Genomic DNA, 17075 nt, shown 5'->3' with positions numbered 1-17075 from the left:
TTTTATGCAAGTTTTCCTATTTAGGAGTTTATGAAGTTCAGATATTTGACTTCAGTCAAAACTTCAGGCTAACGGCCTTGAAATGCACTTATCATGATTCTATTAGCTCTTGGACGTCAATTTTAGTCCAGAAGAACCTTTGGTTCGAGTCTCAAGACTTCCGGGCTCATTTCAAGCTTTCCTGTGGATTTTAGCTAAAATCAAACTTTGCCTAGTGGGTCAACTTTTCATAAAAATGATCTCCATTGGAAGTTTTGATGGTTTTGTTGAGTCTAGAATGTCGAATTTGATGGGCTAGCCTAGTTCGTTTGCACCCACGGGGTCTCCGATGAATCCTGAGCACCCAAACAAACATCAGAGCCTTGGCTGGTTTTTGGCTTTTGCTAGATAGTGTGAGGCAAAAGTTCCATCGCGATCATGATCCCTTGGGCTTGGCGATAGCGATGAGTAAATTTCAGGCCTTTATATATCATCCTCCATGATATTCACCTTATTCCCAAAGTCTTTTTCCTCCATTGAAGGTCTATTCTTGCTACACCTTTTAGTGATGTAGGTTTGTTTCAGATTGTAATTTGATGTGTGAGACGGCGGTTATTCAACATCAGCTTCTACCTTCTTTATTCTCAAGTGGAAGTTGTATCGTTCTTTAATGTATTTGTTGTATTTTCTGTCTATACTCTAGTAGAAGCTATTGTGCATGTCTAGACTAGGTCGTTGGAAGTTGAGAAAGTTTTGTACAGATGATTGAGTTCTTATGTTTTTGTTTTACTATCTAGTTAGATTAGACACTACAAGAAAAATGGGAATTACATGGGAATTTTCCTAGGGATTACATATGAAAATTAGCAAGAAACTAAGTTTCCTGTGGATTTTCCTGCCAAAAAAAATCCGATGGTAAAACCTTCCTAGGTAATTATTTCCTGCGAATTTTAAAATCCCCAAGTAATTTACCTAGGGATTTATATTTCGCAAGTAAATTACTTGGGAATTTTCTTGCAAAAAAATATACCATTTTTTTTTCGTAAAAATTAACAAAAAAGAATTTTTCTAGACAATATTAATTAATAATTAGTATCTCCTAATTAATAATTTTGTTCTTGAACCCCATAAACTTAGTACACCCCATACACATACTTAATTGCACTAACATAATCCTAGTCCACTCTACATAATTGCAGTAACTTAATCCTAGCCCACTACCCAATGCCCAACCTATATGTAATTACTTTATTCTACAAATGCTCTAACTAATAGCATTATAAATGCTAAAGATCATGTGTCTTCCACCGGTGTGGTAAAAAGTACCACTAGCATTACACTAAACTTTGTTGTTATTTTTCAATTTGATTAATTTTTAAAGCTAAATTTAATTAAAGTAATTGAGTATTAAAAATACAATTTAGATATTCATTACACAAAAAGTACTATAAAGTCATCTCATAATAATATGAGATAAAAATATATTTTAAAATGTTGAGAAAGTTCATGTGATTTAGCTTTTTAAAAATAAAGCATGACAACTATTTATTTATTAAAATAAATCACTACCACCCAACATATCATGAAAATTTTATGCTTATACCTTCTATGAGATAATATATATAACGAAGCATATTAAATATAGACAAAATTTACATTACGCATACAAAGTTCTTATAAATAAATAATTGAAAATATAAATATATTTATAAATTTAATGTGCAAGGAAGTTATAAATCAATAATTGATTGTATATCTTATTAGGAAATTTGGTATTTATAATTTTAATTTGTCTTTTAATAATTATATTTTAATATACTTAATTTTATATTTGGATATAATATCATTTAATAACTTACTATAGAGATTTTTTATTTTATTTTTAATGCTAGTAAAAATATAATATACAATTGAATATACAAGTAAAAATTATTTATTTTTCTTTTCATATAATTCTATCAACAAGGGGTAATTAAACTTTTATGATAGTTATTTTTCTGTTGGATAAATGACTATCCATATAATTTTAATTATTTCTATCTTTCAAATAAAAAAATAAAATAAAAAATGGTATCATTGGTTTTTAGCGAGATGAAATATTAATTATATATAAGTTAAAAATATTTATCCTAAAATTTATGGTAATGTTCCAACGCCGTATTAATTTGACAAATATTTATGATAGTTACTTTTCTATTGGATAAACAACTACCCATATAATTTTAAATCTTTGTATCTTTCAAATCAAAAACAAAATAAAAAATGGTATCATTGATTTTTAGCGAGATAAAATATTAATTATATAAAAATATTCATACTAAAATCGGAGAAGGGTCTAAAATACCCTTATAGTATCAGAATTGGTACAAAAATACCCCTCGTTTACCTTTTGGCCTCAAAATACCCTTGGGGTTAACCTTTAGGGACCTATTTTTCCTTTTTGACTAACGGACTACTTAGTAAATTTATTTAATTATTTCATTTATTACGTGGCATGTTATAATTGGTTGGAAATTTAATTAATTAAAGCCTAATTTGTTTGACCCAAACCACCCTATCCACCCGACCCATCTTCAAAATACCCAACCCATCCAAATAAAACACCCATTACCCATTTCTTTAAACAAAACCCTAAACATTTCCCCCCAACTTCATCAGTTAGTTCTTGGAGCTCTTTTGGAGATCATCTTTTTCATCAGATTTGTTAAATTTTGTGTTGTTTCAATGTTGACATCTTCTTAGTCTAGTACATGTAAGTGTGGATTGATAGAAAAATATTTTACTGCTATGACCCGTGAGAATGGTGGACGTCGATTTTTCAAAGGTAGTCTTTCTTGCTCATTATCTTGTGGTCATTGGATTGGATCGATAGTAAACTTCCAAGTCATGTGTGATTGAAGACTCACAATCAAAATATTGAATTAGATCCAATTTGGAAGGAAAGAAACCGATTGAAGAAGATCCTAAAGGAAATGGGTGGCATTGAAATTCATAAACCAAACATTGGTTCTAACTTGAATGATATGACTTTTTTTGAAAATTCAAATTTGGAGGATAAAGTTTCAAACTTGGAGTTGGAACATCATATTGAATGTTCTAATTTGAAGAACTTGGATGATAATAAACTAAAGTGGAAATTGAAAGGGCTTCAATTGATAAGCTTGCTTCTGATCTCTTGGGGTATTATTGTTGGTTTTGTAGCTATCGAGTTGATGTAGTGTACTGTAGTTATGTTTGAACTTCTTTTCTTGGATCGTTTGTAATGTGTAGTCGTGGTAGTTTGGTGTAACTTTGTTCTAGTAGTGTGTAGTCGTTAGTAATTTGGTGTAGCTCTGTTCTAGTAGTGTGTAGTCGTTAGTAGTTTGGTGTAGCTCTGTTCTAGTAGTGTGGTGTAGTCGTTAGTATTTTGATGTAATGTTAGCAATCTGCAGTTTACAACTGATGTCATGTCATTGTGTTTTGTTTGTTGAAAGTTGTTAGCAATCTTGTTGATCTCTTGATTGTAATGGAAAAGTTGTTAGCAATCTTGTTAATGTTAGCAATCTGCATTTTTACCATTTAGCAATCTGCATTTTTACAGCAATCTGCAAATTTTACAGCAGCTAAATTATGGATTGCTTTTCAATTTTACACAAATGCAAGTTAACAGTATAATATGCTCTCAGCCATTTCGTCGTCTGTACCACTTAGTAGACAACCAAAATTAAAGAAACACTCCCAACACTAGAAATTATCAACTCACTCTAGTTCAAAAGAAATATCACTGGGGATTCACAACTCACAAGATCTGTTAGGCCTACTATCAAGACATCTTCCCAGATAAAGCAACATACAGAATGCAACTGGAAAACAAAAAACAACAACTACATAGATAAGTAGCAATGGCATTGTCATATATTTTGAACCCACAAAAACTTATAGACACTTGTTCAAGACGGAGTAACATCAAAAAAGTCAAAATATTAAGTTTCATCATGCCATTACATAACACTGGAAAACAAAAAACAACTTCATAATGCAACTACTTCTTCCCACCCATGTTTGCCTTCACTTTGCCAATTCTTTTCTCCTTTCAACTGTCAACTGATCTGAAGTCGTAGCTTCTTTTCCTTTCGTTGCCTTTAATTTACCAATTTTTGTCTCCTTTTCAACTGTCAACTGATTTGAAGTCATAGCTTATTTTCCTTTCCATGCCAATTTTCTTGGTGAGTATGGCAGATTAGTAGGAATAGAAGCACCATTTTCATCACCCCTGAAACTAATCCTTCTTGAACCAATTAGTTGTTGTTGCAGCTTCTGCATTTGTAGTCTAATCTTTTCTTCAGATATCATCCTAGGTGCAAACATTGTATCCTCATCCTCAGATTTAATACCATCTTCAACTTCATCTTCATCAACAGTTGCAATTGAAGGTGCAACAACTATTTCTTTTCCATTGTTTTTAGAACTCTTTGGAATTGCATCAACTTTGTCCTTTGAAACATTTTTTCTCTTTGATTTTGAAGGACCAGGAACTTCATTGAATGCTTGACTTGATTGTTGGCTTGTTTGTCGACTAGAAGATGCAACAAATCCAAGAGTTGGCATAAAGACGGGTTCATTTTCTTCACTTGGTTAGAGTGCTGGGAGAACTTGTCTTCCTTTCTGAAGCTATACAATTTGTGAAAGCGTAGGATAAATAAATATACATTGTAAGTAATTATAAATTGATGAAACATAACTTACCAAAGGACATCTTCTTCGATTATCACCAGTAGCACAGTTTCCACATGTCATTTGCAATCCTTTTCGACCATAATCCCTCTTTTTTTCTTGCCTCATCCTTTTCCCTTACTCTCTTTAATTTTGGTCTACCAACCAATTTATGAATTTGTGGTGGTTGCATAGCTTGAGAAGGATCAATTTTCCAGAATTTCTCACCCATAACAGGTTGAATTTTAGGCTGGTACACAAACAAGTAAGCTTCTTTCGAGTACCACCAATGCATCTCATTCAGTGGTTCTAGTCTATCATGTTCTAATGCTTTAATAGCATGAGGACATGGTATTCCTGTCAAATCCCATGTCCTACAAGTACACTTCTTTGTAGCAAGATTCACAATATGTCTATCTATACCCTCATCCATCTCATATCCTAAGTCTCCATTAGCAACAACTTGACAACCTTGTGCAATCATTCTAAAATCATGATACAGATCTATGGAGTATGGACAATACTCTTCTGTCCACCTCTTACCCTCTTCTTCAAGTTGTTTCAACCTTTTCATAACCTATAAATAGCAGTGAAATATATAACATATACATGACATATATAATCTAAACGTAACACCTACATATTACTACCATATTAAACATAAATAGCTACTATCAGATAGTTATATAAAATAGTGGCAGTACCTTAATTCTAATGTCTTCCAGCATCTTGATTATTGGTTTTGCCCTTGCTTCCAAAATCCATTTGTTGAATGACTCGGTAAAATTATTTTCACATGAGTGATTTTTGCAGACAGTGTCAAAAAAAGCCCTGCACCAGTGTTGCGGTGGATACCATAAAAGATCTTTGGCTGCTTGTTTAGACACAGAACCCATAGACTTTAATTGGTCATTAAATTCCTCTTCATAGGTACTCCAAGCAGACCACCAAACATCTTCTTCATTTGTACACCACTCCAAGACCTGGACCAATTGGCTTCTATATGCCTTGCACACCATCTATGTTGTGCTTTTGGAAGCAAATCACCAACAGCGCCAATCAAGCCTTGTAACAACAAGAAAAAACAGAATAGAATAACTTAAAAAAATTCAAGTGTATACAATAACTATAATAAAAAACTATCAAACACTTGCAAAATTACCTTTTGCATATCAGACATAAGTGTATCCTTCACCATCTGCCAACCCCAATGAATTCCTCAGCAACTCAATGAACCATTTCCATGTTCTAATAGTTTCTCTATCCACCACTGCCCAAGCAAGTGGATAAAAATGTTTCATTGAATCTTGTCCAAGTGCAACCAATAAAATTCCCTTGAACTTCCCTTTTAAAAAGGTGTCATCTAACCCTATAAATGGCCTCAGACCAGCTCTCCAGCCACTTTTCAAAGCATGAATACAAATATACATTCTCAAAAACTTTTTTTGTCCATGTTCCAACAAAGCCTCTTTGGATATGTTTATAATTACATCAGTACCAGGGTTGTTGTCCCTTAACTCTTGAGCATAACCCTCCAATTTATTGAAATCATCAACATAACTACCATCTAATTTCTCTAGCACAAGTCTTTTGACCCACTTCATTTTTGAATAACTAATATTAAGCCTAAAGTTATCATCTACAATCTTTCTCATTTCATTCACTTTACACTTGGGATCATTTTGGACCTTCTTCTTGAAGTAGTGTGCTAGAGCTTGTTGAGTAGCTCTTCTATTCTTGAATGCTTCTGGACATGTATGTTTTGTTTACAAGGTCTTAATTTCAAATCTTTGCCCTTTCTTAACTTCAGAAATCAGATACAGAAAAGGACAACCAGCAATACACTTATATCTAACTCTAACAGAGTCACTCTTATCAACCCTAAGGGCAACCTTCCTAGCAATTGAGTAGTAGCTTACAACCCTTTTAGCTTCTTCAAGGTTCTTAAAGCTCATACCTTTTTCCAACTCTTTAAAGTTGTCAAGTTGATCATTAACTTCTCTTTTCTTTTCCAATCTAAAGGATTCCAATTCTTCACTATTGTAGTCACTGGGATAAGGTTCATTTTCATCATTTCTTCCTCACTTGATTCACCTTCAGTTGCAGCATCTAATGTGACTAGGTAAGGTTCATTTTCTTCCTCACTTATTTCACCTTCAGTAGCAACATCTATTGTGACTAGGTAAGGCTCATTATTGTGGCTGATGTCAATAGCTGGGACAACATCATCCCCTCATCTACAACAAACAGTTCAAGTACACCAGACCTAACAGACTGTTGTTTGTATTGTTCTTATGCCAGAATCCCCTTCAATCAAATAATACCTCCCAGAAGGTCCTTTGAGTAGAAGTTGTTGGACCTTACTAAAACCTAACTTTTCATGAAACTCTTCACATATGTCTATATATGACAATAAATCTGGATCATACTCCTTCCAAACATGAGTCAATTTTTTAATGTAAATAACAGTAGGTGTCAGTACCCACCTACCCCCATAATAGAATAATAGGTCCACCTTGTCGACCATTCTTCAACAAAAGGACATTATAGACAAAAAAGAAAGAGAAAAGGGCTATTAGACAACAACAAAATATTTTAAAAAAACAGAGGAATCTACCAAGAGTAAAGGAATAGGGACCACATTCGTCAAAGTAAAACTTTATATACACAAAAACATATAATACAATACCTGGAATCCAAAAAATGGACCATTCAATAAAGTATTTCATACCTAACAACAGTAAAGGCAAATCAAACTAACAAAAACACAAATCGAAAAGAATTATAAAATAAAGAGAGAGACAACGAATAAAGACAGAAAAGAACAAACTTGAGACAACAATATAAAAATCCTACTCGAAATCAATATAGTAACACAGTACGCTAACATAAATAGACAACACAAAACAAATTGATGTATCACCATAATAATTGTCAAAAAAGCATAGAAAACATGGAACATTAACATTAATAGAAATTGATTCTCAAAACAAGTAAAATCAATAAAAACCTAAACCCTAACTGAAATTCCGAAGTGCACAAGTTCTTACTTGAGTTGAAGTCGAGATTGTGAACGAAAATACCCTTGCAATCTGAGAACTTCACTGATGAGTGTAGTTATCAGGAAGCTACTAAACCCTTTGTAGATCGTGAAATAAATTGAAAGAAATTTGGGTTTTATGGTTCTTTTAATTAGATAGGTTTTTTTGTATTGGGTCAATCGGGGCGGGTTAAGTTAAAATAGGTGGGTTTAAAATTATATTAAATAATTAAATTACAACCAATGGTTGAGTGCCACGTAATTAAAAGTATTATTTAATTATTTTAAATTGTAATCTGTTAATGAAGGGGGTAAATTTGGACCCAAAGGTGGATGGGAAGGGTATTTGGGGGTCAATAGGTGGATGGGGGGTAATTGTGTACCATTTCCAATACTTCGAGGGTATTTTAGGCCCTTTTCTGTACTAAAATTTATGGTAATGTTCCAACACCATATAGATTGATAAATATTTATGATAATTATTTTTCTATTGAATAAATAACTAGCCATCTAATTTTAATTCTTTGTTTCTTTCAAATAAAAAATTAAAAAATAATAACATTGATGTTTAGTGAGATTAAATATTAATTATATATGAGTTAAAAATATTCATCCTAAAATTTATGATAATGTTCCAACACCTTATTAAATCGATATTATTGCATAATAATTTATTAAACCTAAAAATAGAATAATTATTTAACAATAAATTTCATTCTAATGATCATTTGTCCCTTTTATATTATTATATTTTTTTAATATTGGTAAATATATTTTTAAGAAAATATTCCCTTAGGACTCCTAATTTTAAAAAATCCTTAGATTTCAATAAAAAAAATTCCAATTAAATTATATAAAAATATTCAAGTTTGCATATTTCCAAGTAAATCCCTCAAAAAATCTCAAATCAAATTCACAATAATAGAATCCCCAAGTAATTCTTCAAGTAAGAAAATTCCTAAGTAAATCCCCAACAAAATTCACAGAACATGAATCCCAGGTAATACCACATATATTTCTAGATAAATTTCCAAGTAATTATTTGCAAATAAATTTATCTAGAAATTTTCTTGCTAGAAGATAAAAAAAAATCCTTTTTTTTATTACTTGTGAATTTACCTATGAAAATAATACTTACAAATTATTTACCGCAAATAATTCCCTAGGTAATAATTTTGTGAAAATGGCGTCAAATTTACCCACCAATTTTTCTGGAAAACTATTTTTCACAGGTAAAAAAGTCTATAATTTAGGAATTTCATATTTCCGCATGAAAATTCGTAGGAAGTTTCTGCAGAAATAATCCCCAAGTAAAATTCGCAGATAATTTACAGTTTTCTAGTAGTGAGAGTAGGTGTCCTCAAATAGTATTAAGTTGATGATAAATCATACAAGAAAATTTTCACCCACTTTCATTTCTAAAGTCTCAAGTCGCGTCATATTTATCATTTCGGTGACATGCTCATGTATGATATATAATCATTAATTAAACTTCATCGTAATTAAAGTACTCATTAGTATCTAACAAGAGACTTATCAATAGTTTTAGAGTATTTTTGCGCTCGTTTAAAAAGTTCTTTAGCATTTACAATGTTGATAAATTAGTTTTAATGTTGCTCACAATATTCATTCACATAAACATTAGGCTTAATCTGTTTTAACAATCGAAATACTTATACTAACCAGTAGCCACTTTCTTTAGCACTCTAGATTCAACAATAAAAGTTGACTTCTGAGTATATAGTTTGATATCAAAATCTAAAACTCCAAAGGTGAAATTTAATTTACTCGCACCTATCTAAAAGTTGAGTCTAGTAAAAATAATAACAAAAGCATAGTGCGATATAAAGAGCAAATATTGCACATAGATTGTGCTTATTAGAGTTCCACTCCCTACCATTTGACCATTCCACCCCCTCCCACCCTGATTTGCTAGATACATATACATGCTTTTGAGATAATATTTTTTTGCGTACTTATCCAACACTAAAAAATAAATCGCACCTTGCTCCAGAAAAGTGTGCAATGAAAGTGTTTGTAAACAACTATGGAGCCATAATTAACTCATCACAAGCAATGCCCAAAAGTCCCATATCTTTCTTGATCAGACCACTCAACCATGTCCATAGTTACCTGGTAGTAAATTTTGCCTGCACTCATAATTGTATATGAAGTTAATGTTATACCCGAAGCTGGTCAAAACGAGAAAATAGTACAGAGCAAGCAGACTCTTGTAGCATATTTAAAACCTACAGGAGAAATGAAAAAGATAACTTGGTAACAGTACTTGTGCTCATGTGAACAACCATATAAACCAAATGGCTATGAAATTGAGAAGAAAGTTGGCATCTACCACACGATATTGTTTAAGTACATACGGTTCGTAGATGTGCCTCGTAAATTCATCTTCAGAAACTGGTAAATTTGTCTGAGAATTACGGATGGTGTTTACTACTTGTGGAATGAACCAATGACCGTAGATGGTATCCGTAGAAAAAGTTCAGAGACTGTATTTGAGCATGTTTCTACAGATGGCCTCTACGGGTAATAGAGTGAACCACGGACCGTAGATTGGTCTCGTGGTTTGAACTTCAGAAACTCAGCAATTCTCTTTGATTTCTACCTACAGACCCCTATGGTCCGTAGCTGGAACCACGATCCATAGATTCTCTCGTAGAACCTGTCGCTGCTAGAGTTCTATAGGGTCGTTTTGGTCTTTTTCAACTCTTTTAATCACTATACTATGTTGTTTTGGACTATTCTAAGTGGAATTAAGAAGGACTATTTTAAGTTGAAATGTTGTGTTAATTTGCATGTTGGGTGTTTGAGTTGGGTGTTAGATGTTTCCACCCTTAGTTCTACTTTAGAGTGATCTCATTCGAGGACAAATGTTCCCTAGGGGAGATATTGTAACAACCCGCCTTAGAAAGAGCTAAATTTAGAAAGCACTAAATTGGAAAGAGCCAATTTGAAATTTTTGCAAGTTAAGCTTACGTTGTGAGTTTTGGGTCAACTTCAAACGACCATAACTTTTGATACAAGATGAGTTAGGTGGCCTATATGATCAAATGAAAGGTCTTGGAATTCTCTTTCCAATGCCAACACGTTTGCTAAGTTTTGAGTTCGGATGAGGGAGATATGCTCGTTTGAAGTTAGTCTGTCCAATTAAGGAAAGTTACCCGAATTAATGAGGGGTATTTTGGTCTTTTCCATACCCCATCAGCTTTAAACGATTTTAGAAATATTTTAGGGGTCTAAACTGATTTGGTTCAGTTTTCACAATCCTAAATTATGCTTAGGGTTTTGCGAGGAGTTCAAGAAGGGGAAAAGAGGAAGAACGATCAAGATTTATTGCGATTCGAGGATTTGTTCGCCAAATCGAGGTATATGAGTTCTCGTAGTGTTAGGTTTGTTCACCCACATGTCAATCATGTGATTTTATTGCAATTTCGTTCTCAAGATTGAGTATATTTGAGTTCTTGATGAATTCTTGATTAGTTCTTGAAGTTTCATTCGTTAATCTTGGTTATTGAGGTTTTGATGAGTTCTTGAGAGGAATTTTAGGAGCTTGAGGGTTGTTTTGAGTAGATGTTTGTTACTTTTGTTGGGTATTCGAATCTAAGGGTGTTTGGAAGAAATCATTTGATTCTAGGCGAATTAGGGTCAGAAAACGAGAAAGAAGATTCATCGGGGAGTTCTAGGTAGAGACTGGCGCGCCTCCCCATCAGTGCGCCAGGGTCACCTGCCCCCACCTCTTTTTTCCGTCGTTTGGCCCGCTTGAGTTCTTTCAAAAGGTACATTTACTCTCTATTGATTCTAATTACTCTAAACTACATCTAAAAATCGAGAGATCATTCATAACATGAATCATAACCTTGAATTCATAATTCAAATTCAAGGTAGAGTTAAGGGTTAAGTCTTGAGAGTTCTTCCGAGTCATTTTGAGAAGTCTTTTACAATCTTTTAAAACTTGTTTTAAGACTTGAGTATGATGATGAGTAGAGTTGAGCTTCATTTTTCAAAATGAAATATATGGGAACTAAGTATTCCCAAAGAGCAAATGTTTTTACATTTAAAATGAGGGGAAACATCGATTTCCAAATGAGTTCAAGAGGAGTTTTGAGTACGATCTCTTTTAAAAGAAATCTTTTGAGTAAAAATCTCAAAGCTGAGGATTAGAAAATGCTTTTAAACATATGAGCTAAGTTATATTTTGGGAGTAGTATTGAACACCGATACGGGGAAGAGTTCAGATAACTCAAAGTCCTCATAAACCATGTAGCCAGCGTGGGTAGAAAGGGTCATACTTTTTAGATGATTCCTTATTGATTTTTAAGCATAGCTTAGTTGATCCACTTGTTGAAGAGTTCTATACCCCAGCAAGGTATAAGACAGTTCTGGCAGCGTGGGTGAGACATTGTATCATCACATAACTCATAGTGATGGTTGTTGGTTAGAGAATCTTCCAAACATAGTTATTTTGTATTTTTACATACAAACTAAGTTATTATTGTATTTTTTTCAATACATTGAGTTGCTAGCTACTGTTTTAAAAGCTTTTCTTATATTGCATTATTGTCATTGCTTTTATATTGAATTGAGTTGAGGTTGAGTTGAGACGATGTAAGTTGTTTCTTCAATTCCAGTTCAAACTTATGTCATGCTTTAGATTTTCCCTTGCATGCTCGTACATTCCATGTACTGACATCATTTGGCCTGCATCTTTTATGATGCAGATACAGGAAATCATGATCATCAATCGACGCTCCGTTGATCCAGTCGTGTTTCATAGTTGTTTGGTGAGCCTCCTTCCTTCCGGGGGATTCCTTATTTATTTCTAGTATTTCAGTTTTGTTAGGATGATTGGGGGTCTTGTCCTGACATCCCTCATAGTATTAGAGATTTCATAGATAGACATTAGTAGTTCATGAGTCTTTTTCATTTCCATTTGTTGGAATACTGACCCCCAAATTTACCTAAAGAACAAGTATATTCTATATGTTCCTTTTCATATTACAACTGTTACATTATGTAAAGCAAATAAAGTAATGACATAATATTTGATCATTGAAAACCCCGGCTCAAGTAAAAAATCACGACCTACACCTCTGTAGGATTTAACTCCACTTCATTAAACACTAAGCCTTAATAAAAGATTACAAACCTTTATGTTGAGACTTGAGTTGCCTTTTTGGCCAGATGAATGTTTATTTCTAAATATTCTGAGTTTAAGTATTTGAGACTTTTGAGTTAAAACCTTCATTTGAGTTTATCTAATGTTAAGTAAGTCTTCCGCTGGGAGTTGAGTCAGGCCAAGGGTTCGCTTGGGGCCAGCAATGGTTCTCGAGGGCCGGCCACGTCCATGGTGTAGGCTCAGGGCATTACAATTTTAAAGACTTAAGTTGCCTATTTTTGGCTAGTTGAATATTCTATTATATTCTAAGTTATTTATTTGAGACAATTGAGTTAAAGTTTTATATTTGAGTTCATCTTATGTTGAGAAAATCCTCCGCTGAGAGTTGAGTCAGGCCAAGGGTTCGCTTGGGGCTAGCAATGGTTCTTGAGTGTCGGCCACATCCAGGGTGTAGGCTCGGGGTGTGACAGTCTTGATAGAATATGGGTCCCACACCCAACTCCGTTTTAAGCCAAAATTCACAAGGGGACTTGAAATTAGCTCGGAGGCCTCGGGATCTAAACGAAGGGTCATTCTAGACCAATCTCAACATTTCAAGCTAATCGTGTTGACGAAATCCTCATCCAAGCTCGTTTACCCAAAATGTTGACTAAAGTCAAACTTTGACTTCATTCTTATCCTCACTTGATTTCGAGTTACTAAAACTTAATATAATTATCCTTATTTGATTTATATCCTAAAAGATACGTTACTATCTCACAATTTTCTTGATCTGGCATACTTATCTTATGTCTGAAAAAGAAAATATATTACTCGCAAGAAAATCTAAAATAATTAGTTATAATTAACTTATGACTTATTTTAGGCCTATCATTTTTTTTTCTATTTATGTTTCTCAAAATTGCTATATATAGAGAGAGAATTCATGTTAACCTTTTTAGTATCAAACATCATAGTTCTTTAATTTCTTTGTATTTGCAAAAATGAACTCAAATTCAGTATGGACTTGGGAGGAACAGATGAAGTTTCTCAAAGCATTGGCTATTTGTGGCTTTGATGAAACACTAGATATGTGGCGTTATTTGGTTAATGTCACTGGGAAGAATGTGGAAGAAGTGAAATTTCACTTTGAAAAAATTATGGTAGAAATAAAAAAAATTGAGGCAAGTCTAATTCATTTGCTTAAAAATGAAGAGGTAAGTGGTGGTCATAACAACAATCGTGATGATGATGAACAAAGGTAAAACTAATATTGTTCTCCGATCTCAAATTAGTGTTACTTAATTAATAACCTGATAGAAGTCGTGATCTATTATCACGTTTATTACTTTGACACTTTATTTGTTAGTTGAGATTTATAATATTAATACAAAATTATCACATTATTTTTTCTTTCATTTGTTTGGATTAATGAACTCAGTTATTATATTAACAGTGTTGAAGGAGAAGATCTCAAGCTCAATTAGAAGAAAGAAAGGAGAGAGAGGATGAAAACTCAAATGCATTTGCTAAAATTGCCTTTATTTTCCATATAATTTATTTTCATTTAGTTTATCAATGGATATTTTTGTTATTAGTAAATATTTGTTCCAAGTATGTTGGTACGTTACTCAAAATATCTTTTTCTGTCCAAATTAATGAATTATTCTACCAATTCTTCTACATTATATTACTTATATACTGTATTTTGCACCCTCATTTTCATAAACCCCTTTGTTATTGATAATCAATTTAGGTGTGTTTTGACACCTGTCTCAAAAAAAAGGAGAAAGGAATTTTATACTTTCTCTATTCGTAATTACTTGTTCACTTTGAAATTGACACACTTATTAAGAAAACAATAATTGGCATAGTGAATTTACTATTTGACCCTTATTAATTATGAAGTAGATGAATTAAAAAATTAAGATTTTCAAAAAATTCTACTTTTTTCAAAATTAACTAATTGAGAATATAATATGTAAAAGAAACTGACCTTTCTTAGTTTGTCAAAATAGATAAATAAAAAAAGAAAAATTGAACAAATAATTAAGGACAGAAAGAAGCATGTTTAAGTGTTTTTTATTTCACAAGTAGTATCTAATGCCCAATTCCAACTAAATTTGAATAACGCACCAGAGGGTCCATTTGAGAGCGTGCTCCGAATAAAATTTTCTCTATAACCGAACTCACCCAAAACCTTCTAATTAAAAGATAAAACAGTTAGGGGTCGTTTGGTAGAGTGTATTAGAGAAAATAATGCTTGCATTAGCTTATTGTATTATTAGTACCTTGTTTGGTGCACTTTTCTAACATATGCATTAGTTTATTACTCTCCAAATATAGAGTTCTCTATTTTTTCAGACAACCAACTCCAATTCTATTCTCTATTTTACTCTCTAAAAAAAAATCTTTTTCTTTCTCTTCAATATTATATTATTATTTATATTTCATTTTTATTTTCTTATTTCATAATATAAATCCTTTATTTTTTCTCAATAATTACTTTATATAATTTTCATGTGATATAAAATTATATTTTTTAAATTTTTTTATTTAATATAAAATTATATTTTAGCCAATTAAGAAGTCTCAGATGTACTAGCACTGCATCTTTGATGCAGTCATCGATTCTCCCAAGAGATCACAATTGCCGTGAGCAAAGATATTAATGACGAGGAAGGCTTTTTTGTTATGCTACTATATTCTAAATTTTTAAATAACATAAATTGCAAGAAAGTATTATATAATATACAAATTAATGGACAAATTCAAATAAACGTGAAATATAATTACATAAATACTCAATTTTTGAAATTATTATGTTGCTCCCATTACCCATAAATGCTCTATTAATGCATTAAGGAGTTCAAAATGAGCATTTTTGTCCTTAATTTTTTTATGTCTAGCTAAAAATTGTTCAAATCGGAGATTTTCATCTACCACCATTTATGTCGTTGGAGTTGGAGCCTCTACGGCATCTTGAATTGATGCATTAGGATCACATTTATCCTCAATTATCATGTTGTGCGGTATAATACATGTAGTCATTATATCATGTAGCACTTCCTTTCTCCAAAAACGTGTCGGTCTTGCAATAATTACAAAACGTGATTGCAAAACTCTGAATGCACGTTCAACATCTTTTCGGCATGATTCTTGTTTTATCGTGAATTAATTATTATGTTATGTATTTATTTTATCTTGTATTTAAATTATTATGTTATGTATTGTATTGTTATCTTGTAATTAAATCATCATATTATGTATTGTATTTTCAAACTAAAATTTTCATCTTATCATTTTAATTTTGTGTATTCTATATAGTGAAAATTAATAATAAAATCAAATTATATTATTGACGAAAATTAGAAAAATTTAAATAATATTAATTCGGGATGAAAGTAGTATATATTAAATAATATATTTTTAAAAATATCATATTACATTTAAAAATAATTGTGAATATTAGATATTTAATTAATGACATTACATGTAAAATAATATGTTAATTAGAAGTAATAGAAATAATAATAAAATAATCAAAAAGTGAAATAGAAAGTGTGAATATAGAGTGATATAGAGGTGGGCTGGAGTGCTCATTCTCTATTTTACTTTCCAAATAGATAGAATGGAAAATAAAATAGAGGTGGGTTGGAGATGGTCTAATGCAATGGGTTCTAATGCATGCATTAACATTATTAAAGACACAATTGCCCTCAACAACTTTTTTTACATCCTTTCCAGTATATTTGTGGAGGGTATTTTTATAAATAAATTGGATAAAAAAAAAATTCATCATAACTAAGCATAACTAATACAAATATTACTAATACATTATTATTTACATTGTTATTGTACATTCTAGCAAATTTTGGTATGCTATTATGATTTATGACATACTCTCTCCGTCCACAATTGTTTGTCAAGATAAGGTCATGCACACCCCTCAAGGAAAATTTAATACAAGGTGTAATTTGACTAATATAATTTTATTATACCAAGAATATCAAAAGTCTATATAACTTTTCAACTGAGCTACACTATCATTAAGGGCATTATTGGAAAAAAATGATTAATTATTTCTTGATTGTTTAAATTGACAATTAATCTTGAACATCTATTTTTAATATATCTGTCAAACAATTGTGGACGGAGGGAGTATAAAAGTGCGAAGGCAAGATGAACAATAACCCCTTGTATTGATCGCCCTCCCGCAAATGCCATTAAAGCAAGGCAGCTGGTGCTTTG

General features: G+C 32.0%; 1 protein-coding gene and 1 pseudogene across 1 annotated transcript; both read right to left on the bottom strand.

The window, feature by feature from the left end:
• Positions 1–4726: 4726 nt before the first annotated feature.
• On the bottom strand, positions 4727–5690 carry LOC125814557 (uncharacterized). Its single transcript, XM_049494023.1, has 2 exons — positions 5376–5690; positions 4727–5248 (listed from the first exon to the last, which is right to left on the bottom strand). Exons 1-2 carry the CDS (start codon positions 5688–5690, stop codon positions 4727–4729), a joined length of 837 nt encoding a protein of 278 aa, XP_049349980.1.
• Positions 5691–6030: 340 nt separating this feature from the next.
• LOC125815194 (uncharacterized) lies at positions 6031–7198 on the bottom strand (annotated as a pseudogene).
• Between the last annotated feature and the right edge of the window lie 9877 nt (positions 7199–17075).

Source organism: Solanum verrucosum, unplaced genomic scaffold, assembly GCF_900185275.1.
Source record: "Solanum verrucosum unplaced genomic scaffold, falcon-dt-bn FXZP01000085.1, whole genome shotgun sequence".
Classification (NCBI taxonomy): domain Eukaryota; kingdom Viridiplantae; phylum Streptophyta; class Magnoliopsida; order Solanales; family Solanaceae; genus Solanum; species Solanum verrucosum.
The sequence above is the reverse complement of the archived record's forward strand: the minus strand, read 5'-3'. Positions and strand labels throughout refer to the sequence as shown.